Below are 9,906 nucleotides of genomic sequence, written 5' to 3'. Positions count from 1 at the left end.
GCCAGCGGCAGCACCCACGAGCTCCACGCGCTGCAACACAACACGTGCCGCTGTATGCACCGCACTGCACTATACTACTCATACCGACCGATCTTTTAAAAAGATTTTTCATCCTTCTTTAATGTTTTTTAATAGCAATGATTGATTTATTTTACAAAACAGAGATCTATAAAGTGTTACTGTTTGGAATACATGTAGTGTTTAATGAAATTGGTTTAAATTTCACATTTAATTTTATTTAAGAGAATTACTGTAATAAAGGTTAATGATTATGTGACATGAAGAAAATGAATAGAATATTGTACAATTGGAGTTATATCAAAAGTGAGGTGCATTCTTTTTTGTATGACTACTTTATCTGAATGTAATATGTGGTGGTTCATGGTTCATGGATAAATATATAAGATCATTGTAAAGAAGCAACAATGTCGCTAGCCATGTGTTTAGGACAATGTTGCTTGAAATAGACATGATTAGCATTTTTATTGCTTAACTTAACTTTACGGAAACCACTTGAGAAAACGATACAAAGATGTTAACTATGGTTGCGAAATAAATAAAGTGGAAGAAGAAAATAAGAATGCTTATGTGTTCTGTATGTAATTTATTGATACACAACGTTACAATAATAACAAGTAAATATACTTCAAACACAAAGACAGCACCGACGCGACGAAACGCTCGCTCGCTATTACATTACTGAGCTTACGATATCTACAAACAACTTTCTATACGTAGCCTTTCCCAAGCCTACATTACAACTGCAATACTAGAAAAGCGTTCGCAAACCTACATTTCTAGCTTAAAACATTGTCACTTATAATGTAATTTGTGACATGAGCGGCTACTTGATATTAAATATAAAATAACATACATCTAACTTCTTGACATATGTATATTATGTTGAAGCAGATCTATAAAATCACAATTACTTAGATACAAGCCTAGTTCTAGACAAACGAATAAACATATAGAACATAATGTGAGATGCCTGTGGAATGGAATGGAATGATGTTTTGTCGATATCTGCTGTACTGATGCACTAATACATATTATTTTACCTTTGCAATTCCATAAAATTGTATACAGCTTTATATAAACTATAGGAAACAATTATTTTTTAAAAGTAAATTAATCTAAAACATCACAGTAACGAAAAAAATATGAAAATTTGGTAATTTTTTTTATAAAATATTCTATTAAACATATAAAAATAAGTATTGAGATCTGAGTGAAATAAGGAACTTGTACGAAACTATCGTAATGATTATTCAATTCATTTTTAATATAAACCTCACTTGTATAAAAACATGAATAAATAACACAGCCTTAACTTTTAGCAAACGTTTTTAGAAAAATATAAGAATTAATTTATAATAGTGTATGTGAGGTGATATGGGAATGCCATCTTCTTACTCACTGTTGACAAATTACTATGTAAGCGAGATAACTCAATGAACCTTTTATATAATTTCTAATTCCTAAATATATTATTCTAAAGTGTTTACAGATGCTGAGGTGATTGGAATCTGTGTGGTGAGTGTGCGGGGTGTGCGGGGTGTGTGGGGTGCGGGTGCGGGGTGTGCGGCGTGGGGCGCCCTAGGAGACTACGCACTTGCCGAGCTCGCGCGGCGTGTCGTTGGTCCACTGCTGCGGGAAGGCGGCCTTGCTCTGCGTGCGGTCCGCCTCCACCAGCTCGCCGATCTTGTACTGCTGCATCAGCGCCCTGCCCACCACAACACACACTTTTATATAATCATAACAAACTATACTAGCATTGAGAGGTAATTGAGATTTATATGGATAAGTTACCGGTTTGACAATCTATACTAATATTATAAAGAGGAAACATTGTATCATTGTATGTATTCGATTGACGTAAAAACTACTGGACGGATTTCAAAAATTCTTTCACCGTTAGAAAGGTAATTTATCTGTCTGTATGTACATAGCCTATATTATTTTTTAATTTCACGGGAGCACATCACTTATACAGATAACATTCATTATTCCTGACATCGAGCTCACAGCGGTGAACTGTTCATTGAGAGAAACGTATAAAATGAAACATTACATTTCAACTGCAATGTTTGTAATCTAAAAACTTTAATTATTATATGCCTTCGGCCTTGACGCTTGACAGCGCCGCCCTCTGCCCGCGCCGCCCGACTCAATAGTAACTTTATCTTCTCTTGTTATAATAATAACTTCACAAATGAATCCATATGTTGATAATTTATTGAGAAAACATGCTGTAACAAGATGTGTCATAGGGCAGAGCCAGTGGTTGCGGGGGAATATTACCTGGCGTCGGAGCTGTGGCTGACATCCTCGAAGGGGTCTGTGCCGTCCTGGCCTGCACGCTCCAACAGCACCTCCTCGCCGCCCGGGTGCTGCAACAACAAACAATCAATACTCAACTACTGTTAATCATATCCGAGAGTACAAAGTGCATAACGTCCGAGACATCCGGTACAAATATTTACTATCGTTATCGTTTCATGGAATTGGTTAATATCTACTGTTTTTCGGCATTATCTACTTACCTGTGTGCACCGAAGCAAAACAATCTCACCTTCGCCTTGTTACCGTTACCAATTAATACGTCGCGTCGAATTATTATTATTGTAGTCATAGATTTTTTTAATATTTGGTCATTTCCTTCGCTCGTCATTTATGCATTCAATGGTTAACATGCGTTCCAGTCAGTAAGCAATTGTAAAATTAGTGGTTGTACAAATTGGTTTAATTAAACTATGATAACCCATGTTATATTATTTAAAACAAGCCGTGTTATATAAGTCCGATAGCTACGGTGGCTATGGCATGGGGGTTATCAGGGGCACTGGAGAATATATAGATTGTACCACTCCACACCAGTACTGACTGACCCACGCAATTTGCGGCCCTAAAGTATTGTCAAAGTCAATGATAATAAACGGTATGTGCTGTGTAGAGACGATTTGTGCAGTTGTTTAGAAACGCACAGTGAACAGACAAACATTGGTTTCTACAGTTTTGTTGAATGTTTGATTGAGAATGTATAGCAGACATTTAAAAGTCGTATCCGGCAAACGTGTTCAATTTTGTTTCTTTGTCTTATTCAGAAATCATACATAATGTGATGTTATGTATGCAATATGCATGAGGAAACATTTGGGCACGTGCAAAGTACGCAAGCTTGCAGCGGAATGCTGGGTAGTGCGGCGCGGGCGAGAGCGCGCGGAGAAAGCGAACTATCTGTGCATACTATGGTATATGTCAGCACATACAAAATTAAATGAATTATAAAGACAATGACATTTGCGCTTAATACCGTCCACGTAGATTCAGATAACAATTCGTGTTATAAATCTCAATACACCGAGACCCCGTTAGGATGTCGTGTTGGGTGTCCAGAGTATTACACAATATTGACGTCACATATCTCCAATTCTAAAGCTCATACATATGTACACAATGATATGCAATGACGTGTGTATCGTACTCCTGAAAGGAACAACTTTACAATGATAATCATATTATGTACGCAACATATTGCGTACGGAATAAATGAATAAATCCGCCGTTAATCTGAGCGTCGCATTGTGTGCTGTTTGTGCACTTCGCACTCGACCACTGATTATGTATAAATTGTTATCACTTTGTATCAGCAAATGTCATTATCATGTTAATGGAAAATGTACAGTAAGAAAAAAGAAAATGGTATTATTACTTGTAACAATAGAAGTCAACAAAAAATGATAGTCTTCTTCAACAACACCGTTTTTGTATTAAGAATTGTACTTATTGTACATATTCATAAATTTCGTAACGCGCCGTTTCGAGGCCTGTTGCGGGTTGCGGGGTGAGTGTTGCGGGGTCAACGAGTTTGCCAGTCTCTCGTTTAAACAAATAAAAAACGACAAATCATCATTATATGTAAATGTTTTAACTACTTTAAATTGCATTTATCATTTTTAGTTTTAATTTTAAAACAATTCAAGGTTTACATTAATTTATAATATTTCTTGTAACCTTGTAACAAGGCAACAGCTCTAAGCTTGTGCGCAAAACAGGGGTCGTGTAATGATATACGAGGGTTCGAATACCGTTACTTGACCTCCATACAAATAATCTAAAAATGATTTGAGTGTCATTAAAACGCACATAATATCTAGTGAATACCAACGAGGCATGGCATACCGTTTATAATTTAATAAAGGGCGTGCCGGGACGCGGCGGCACTGGCATCTTTCATTATATCGGAATGTGGCTCAAGTGTGAGAAATGCCGCTGACGCTCCTAGTGCGAAATAATGGGGGTTCGTGGGCGTCGCCAGGGGGGCAGGTGACTCTTTGAGTACAATAAATTTTTTAATCTGCTTCCAAATCTTGAAATGCTTGCTAAAAAAAGCACATAGACAACTCAAAAACTACTTGTCAGTTTTTCATTAAAATTCAAAAACGTCTAACAATAACAAATGAGAATTTTTACTCCCACTAATGTTTATCTCCAACTTGAACATCTACTTGCAACGCCTTGGGTGACATTATTCCATATTACATTTCTCCTGAATAATGCAACAATCAGTCTCGGAGACAAGATTGCACTGTCCAGTCATACACATATTGTATTCATATGAGGAGTTACATTAAATACATAGTCCTAATTTTGTGATAAAGCTATAAGTCAATTGGATAACTAATCTACAGTTTACTATCTATACATTTTCAGATAAAAATAAGTTCAAAGACTTAGTAGATATCTGTTAATGCAACCAACATTTATTTTAACAATCCCTGGCAATAATATTATGAACAGAAATTACAAGAAAATCATTTTTACTATCTCTGACCTTTAGGTGCAATAAATGTGTTAAAATTGATAATGTCTTTGTTCAAAGTGATCACCAATTTTATAACAGATATATGTAATCGTAATTTATTGATAAGGGTCCTGCAGAGCTGTAGTGAATTAGTCATTAATAATAATGTACAAGGTTTTTAGATCACATTTTGGCTTTGACAAACTTGTATGCCTATATCTATACATGAATTAATAATTGGTGAGCACAGTAACAAGTTAATATTGTAATTGCAAGTGTCCACAGTGAAAAATACCTAAAAGAGCTCAAAAAATCATTACAGCATATTTTTGAATAAATCTTTTTTTAATAAAAAGTCCTACACTTGTGTCACACTTTAGGCTATATATTTTAACGCCATTAAACTTAGGGGGTAAATATTTTGGATAAAGACCATAATGTGGGAAAGAGACCATAAGTTACTGCCAACATCAAGGAAGTAAGGTTGTCATCATGTAATGTCATTTTGACATTTGTAACTGATAATTTGACAAATGTAAACAATAAAATGAAATTTTTATACTTTTATGCGGATGAAGTCACATGGGAACAGCTAGTTGTCAATAAAACTCATGAAAAGGGTAAATTTTTTTTAAGGTATATAACTGTAATTATTAGTTTGACCTAAATCGTTTTTTTATCTTTATGCAGTTAACCTCTAAACATATGATATAATGAATATCTTTTGTATAATCAGCATTATGTTACTTAAAAATAACTACATCCTTACTTATGTTTTACGAGCTGTTGACCGCGACTTCATATGCGTGGTATTAGTAAACATACAAACTATAAAAATTACAAAAAGCTACGTATCCCTCGGGAACCGGACATTTCTCGAGGATGAAGCTTACCCCATGTGTACTCCAGACTTTGTTTTATATCTGTGCTAAATTTCAATAAGATATGTTGAACAGTTTCAGAATGATCGAGTAAACATTAAAAAACTAAATTAATGAATCACACGGGAACCGTAACTATTCCAGGGATAAAAAGTAGCCTATGTGTTCTTCCAGACTATGCTCTAAATCTGTGCAAAATTTCATGGAGATCCGTTCAGCCATTTAGGCTACAAACAAACATCCATCCATCCATACATCTAAACTTTCGCATTTATAATATCAGTAAGATTTATTTAGTTTTACTTTTTTATGTTTCATGTTTTACTACTTCACTTGTTATTGTAGTTTGAGATCATACAACTCTTTAAATGCAAATTATTTACTATAGTATTAACTAAACTGATTACATGTAATGTTGCCCTATATAGCCTTTACAATAAAATGTAGCTGCTTTATTGCTGAAATAGATTGACCAATCCTGAAAACACTCCCAGTGTGACTGAACGGAAATTAGATTTGATGAAATGAAAAAGTAAAGTATTTGTATCAAATAAAATTATTGTTCAAAATAACCCTTTAATAATAAAACTCCAGTCCAGTTATATATATGGGCGTTCGATAACCTATTATCTGATGTTTTAGTTCTCGTGTGTGTTGATGAAAATGCGAGCGCATGTAGAAATTGAAATTGACAGAACACGAGTAAAATGCCGACTCACCTGTTCGAGAAACTTTGTCACATCGTAGACCCCGTTGTGGATAATGAGAATCGCATCTCCGCGCGTATTACGGCATTTCAATTCCTCGCGAGTAAACAATTTGATTTCTTGTTCCATCTTTTAAGTCGGGAGACGATAGAGTTCACTCTGTTGCAAACAAGCTAAACTCTAACTAAGAGAAATGAAATGAAAAGAATTTTGTACGTGACTGGTGGATTTGCCAACCGAAACCGACTGTGACAGATTGTGATTGTGAGGATTGACTGACATCTGACAGTGACATTGACAACTCACTTTAGTAAGCATAGACACTAAGAGAATGGCTCACAGGTTATTAAGTTTTTAGTCTTATAGTAGTTTGGTAGAAAGGGCGATACCTATCTATAAAGAGAAACATTTCGGCTGTATATCTTTGTGTCATTTTTAAAAATACATCTCTGTGAGTATCATCGCCCAGAGAGAGAGATGTGCTACTATCTAATTTTATCTGAAAAACCTGGTGCGCCGACTATATGTGAGTGGGATAAGGACAGGATGTTTGTTGTAGTAATTCTGTACATAAAAGAAAGTAAATCGGATGTTTTAAGATATATTTCCTATAAATATGAACCTAAAACAATGTTAGTCCTAAATTCTAACACACTGTATGACCATGCTAAACTTTAATAGTAGTAGCCTCTTGTATTTCCTTCTGCTTGTGAGTACCATCACAAAATGGACGATTTTTAGTCTGTTTACAGTTGCACAGCCAGTACTCCTTTGTTTTATCAACCTTGAACCTGATAGGCCTAGAAGAAAACATATACTTACAGTTATAGGCTAAATCAATGGGTCTTACATAGACATATCAAAAACCTCAATTTTGCAGTTTACAACTTTTATTACTAATTTATGTGTATTTGAAAATAAAGTTAGAAAGAACTGTAGATGTTAGTTGTCAATTGAAGTCATGTTTGCTATGTTGTAATTAATCATATTGATGATTAAAAGTTTGTCTTGGGTTTAAAAGATTTAATAGTTTACTAATGAGACATTTAAAATGCTATCTACATATAAACAGAATAAAAGATACCTTTGTGTTATTTTTAAATATACATCTCTGTGAGTGCCATCGCACAGTGGCTGAGATTTGGAGCGGCCACATAAGCACCAGTGGTATGTCTTCCCTTCCTCCAGGTTTAGCTTAAAGGGTTTCCGATCATAAACAATGCCATTGTCTTTTTGATTATCAGCAGAGTACACTGATGCTAAAGAATTTTTAGGAATTTCTGGCTTTGGTGCTTTTGTTACATAATTAGCCTGTGTTAACTACAAAATAAGGGTTCTTTATTAAAAACTGACCAAGTTACAATATGTGTTTAACAACAAATATTGTTTACAGACATTTTTCGTAGTATAACAGTAATTTCAACATTATTTATACAATCATGAATGTAAATAAAAACATATTTTATTAGTTTTAGACTAACCTGCTTACTTCCTAACCGTAGCGTATAAGTAATAACTCTACCGCTTCTCGCAAGCATTGTACAGTGTTATTTATTTTATTGTATTTATACTTTTTTTTCGTATTACAATAACCTCATTCCATTATCAAGACTGATCAAGACTATCAAAATAAAAATTAAGATTTGTGATGAGATGATAAGAACTCGTAAAATTGGATAATAAAAACTATGACAAGTGACACAGAGTCATAGAGAAACAACAGATGTCAGTTTTAATAAAACTAAAATGCAAGAACTTTGAATACCTTTCTGTGCTTTATGTATTGTTATGAAGATCAGTTTTGATCCAAATGTCTGTCCTTGATTTTTAATATTTTTATTCAACCATAATAATACCATTCGTTATCTATACACAACATTTGACATACCTATTTTGAGCATGACATTGACGTTTCACTTTTTTTTTTATTTTTCACATGTTTTTTCCTTTTGATTGTTTTCATTTTTATAGTTTTTGAATAATGGTTAAGATTATTTATATTTCATAAGTTAAAAAAAAAACGTATCTTTTTGTTTAAAACTGAAACATGAAACTGTTTTGGCCTAATAATGTCTAGAATAAGAGGAATTGAGACAAAACCTCGGTTACAGAAAGACGTGTTACAAAATCAACAATGGCTTAAAAATGGTTTCACTAATGCCGTTAGAAAGAAAAGCGAAGAAGAATCCTTTGATAGAGACGATGCGGAGAGTGAGTGACTCGCATTTAGTTGATATTTGTTCGTAATAACTACTGTCTTTTACAACATGGATTTTTATAGGTTGAATGAGATTTTACTGGATTTTAATTGACAAATGTAAATAAATATTATAATTTTATCATTTAGAGCAACAGATAGATGAATTGCTGCATAAGCTTCCAGCTTTGGACCAGATATTTGAAGTCCACCGAAAGATTGGGGAAGGGACATTCAGCTCAGTGTACCTAGGCTCCCTGCGGCGGCACTGCGCGCTGCCGGCCGCCGACCGCCGTTGGTTTGCAATCAAGCACCTAGTGCCGACTGCGCATCCTGCTCGCATTGAGCATGAGTTGAGATGCCTACAAGATATTGGGTAGATATAACTTTTTTCATCTAACAATAAAGTCAATGTATTCTGAATGCTGCTATGCTACACCAAAATACACTTAGCCTTGTGATATTTGACTAAGAATGAGTATAATGAGTATAATAAGTGAATATAATAGAGGTAATTTGCTTTCAAATTAAACTAAGCAATAAGATATACAAACAATTATCAATATATGCTGATTATTAAAATAGATGTAATAATTGTCTAGAGAAAGTAATTTTTAGAAACACTGACTAAATATATCAAATTTAAGTCTAATAAATTTCGTGTTACATCTTTGTTTGTGTGTACTTTACATGGATGTAAATTAATTAAGTATTATGTTATGTTTTGAGGGGAAAGCACAATGTGATAGGAGTGGATCTCTGCCTGCGTCACCTTGACACCATAGTGTTCATTATGCCTTACATACCTCACAGGAAGTTCTCGGTAAGCAAACATCAATCGGTGCTTAAATAGTCTGTAAAGTGACTGCTGAGTTTTTATTTTTTATATTAAAAGGTGTCAAACAAGCAAGTGGCCACCTGAATCCACCAAAATGGCGAGTGACAGCTGCCCATAGGCATTTGCAATAGTGGATGTGTTGACAACTCTTAAACAAAGGAGTAGGAGACACAAATAAAGAGGATGTTCCCCTTCCATTGCATCTACTCTACCGTCAAATTTACGAAGAAGGATAGGAAGGAAAAGGGACTAAAGTTGAGTCTCCTCCTCCACACTCTTCAGACAAATTGCTGAATTGCACCCAAATCACGCTTGTCTTCTGTGTGTTCATAGTATTTCATCGCGCCGACCCATTCGTGCGAAGATGTTAAAACGATGTTACCACTGTTATAGTAATGTTGTGTTGCAGGAGTATGTGGGGGAGATGGACTGGGGGGAGCTGCAGCGCTACATGCGCGCGCTACTGGAGGCGCTGC

General features: G+C 34.8%; 3 protein-coding genes across 3 annotated transcripts in view; 1 reads left to right on the top strand and 2 right to left on the bottom strand.

Moving 5' to 3' along the window:
• LOC106108143 (cytochrome b5-like) lies at positions 1-6,668 on the bottom strand (the record flags this gene model as incomplete). The annotated part of the gene is given in 4 exon segments (XM_013289232.1): positions 1-30; positions 1,616-1,726; positions 2,305-2,393; positions 6,408-6,668. Coding segments are annotated over 4 exon segments (347 nt in total), but the record flags the coding sequence as incomplete, so codon positions are not given.
• A 312-nt stretch (positions 6,669-6,980) lies between these two features.
• LOC106107861 (CDGSH iron-sulfur domain-containing protein 3, mitochondrial) lies at positions 6,981-8,092 on the bottom strand. The gene is made up of 3 exons (XM_013288868.1): positions 7,877-8,092; positions 7,480-7,715; positions 6,981-7,195 (listed from the first exon to the last, which is right to left on the bottom strand). Exons 1-3 carry the CDS (start codon positions 7,931-7,933, stop codon positions 7,063-7,065), a joined length of 426 nt encoding a protein of 141 aa, XP_013144322.1. The 5' UTR covers positions 7,934-8,092; the 3' UTR covers positions 6,981-7,062.
• Positions 8,093-8,345: 253 nt separating this feature from the next.
• Positions 8,346-9,906, top strand: part of LOC106107743 (cell division cycle 7-related protein kinase-like) — a 4,001-nt gene continuing 2,440 nt past the window's right edge. Inside the window, exons 1-4 of the mRNA XM_013288744.1 lie at positions 8,346-8,606; positions 8,743-8,968; positions 9,322-9,415; positions 9,840-9,904. Of these exons, the coding sequence (XP_013144198.1) occupies positions 8,465-8,606; positions 8,743-8,968; positions 9,322-9,415; positions 9,840-9,904 (527 nt within the window). The 5' untranslated portion in view covers positions 8,346-8,464. The remainder of the gene's footprint in view (positions 8,607-8,742; positions 8,969-9,321; positions 9,416-9,839; positions 9,905-9,906) is intronic.

The sequence above is a fragment of the Papilio polytes genome, unplaced genomic scaffold (genome assembly GCF_000836215.1).
Source record: "Papilio polytes unplaced genomic scaffold, Ppol_1.0 DF821845.1, whole genome shotgun sequence".
NCBI classification, from domain to species: Eukaryota; Metazoa; Arthropoda; class Insecta; order Lepidoptera; family Papilionidae; genus Papilio; species Papilio polytes.
The sequence above is the reverse complement of the archived record's forward strand: the minus strand, read 5'-3'. Positions and strand labels throughout refer to the sequence as shown.

Excerpts from the sequence above, each read along its gene's own strand:
- LOC106107861 (XM_013288868.1), bottom strand. The coding sequence starts at position 7,933 with ATGCTTGCGAGAAGCGGTAGAGTTATTACTTATACGCTACGGTTAGGA. Across the intron at positions 7,716-7,876 it reads TACGGTTAGGAAGTAAGCAG|TTAACACAGGCTAATTATGT; the intron begins GTTAGTCTAAAA and ends CTTATTTTGTAG. Across the intron at positions 7,196-7,479 it reads TATTTAAAAATAACACAAAG|GCCTATCAGGTTCAAGGTTG; the intron begins GTATCTTTTATT and ends GTTTTCTTCTAG.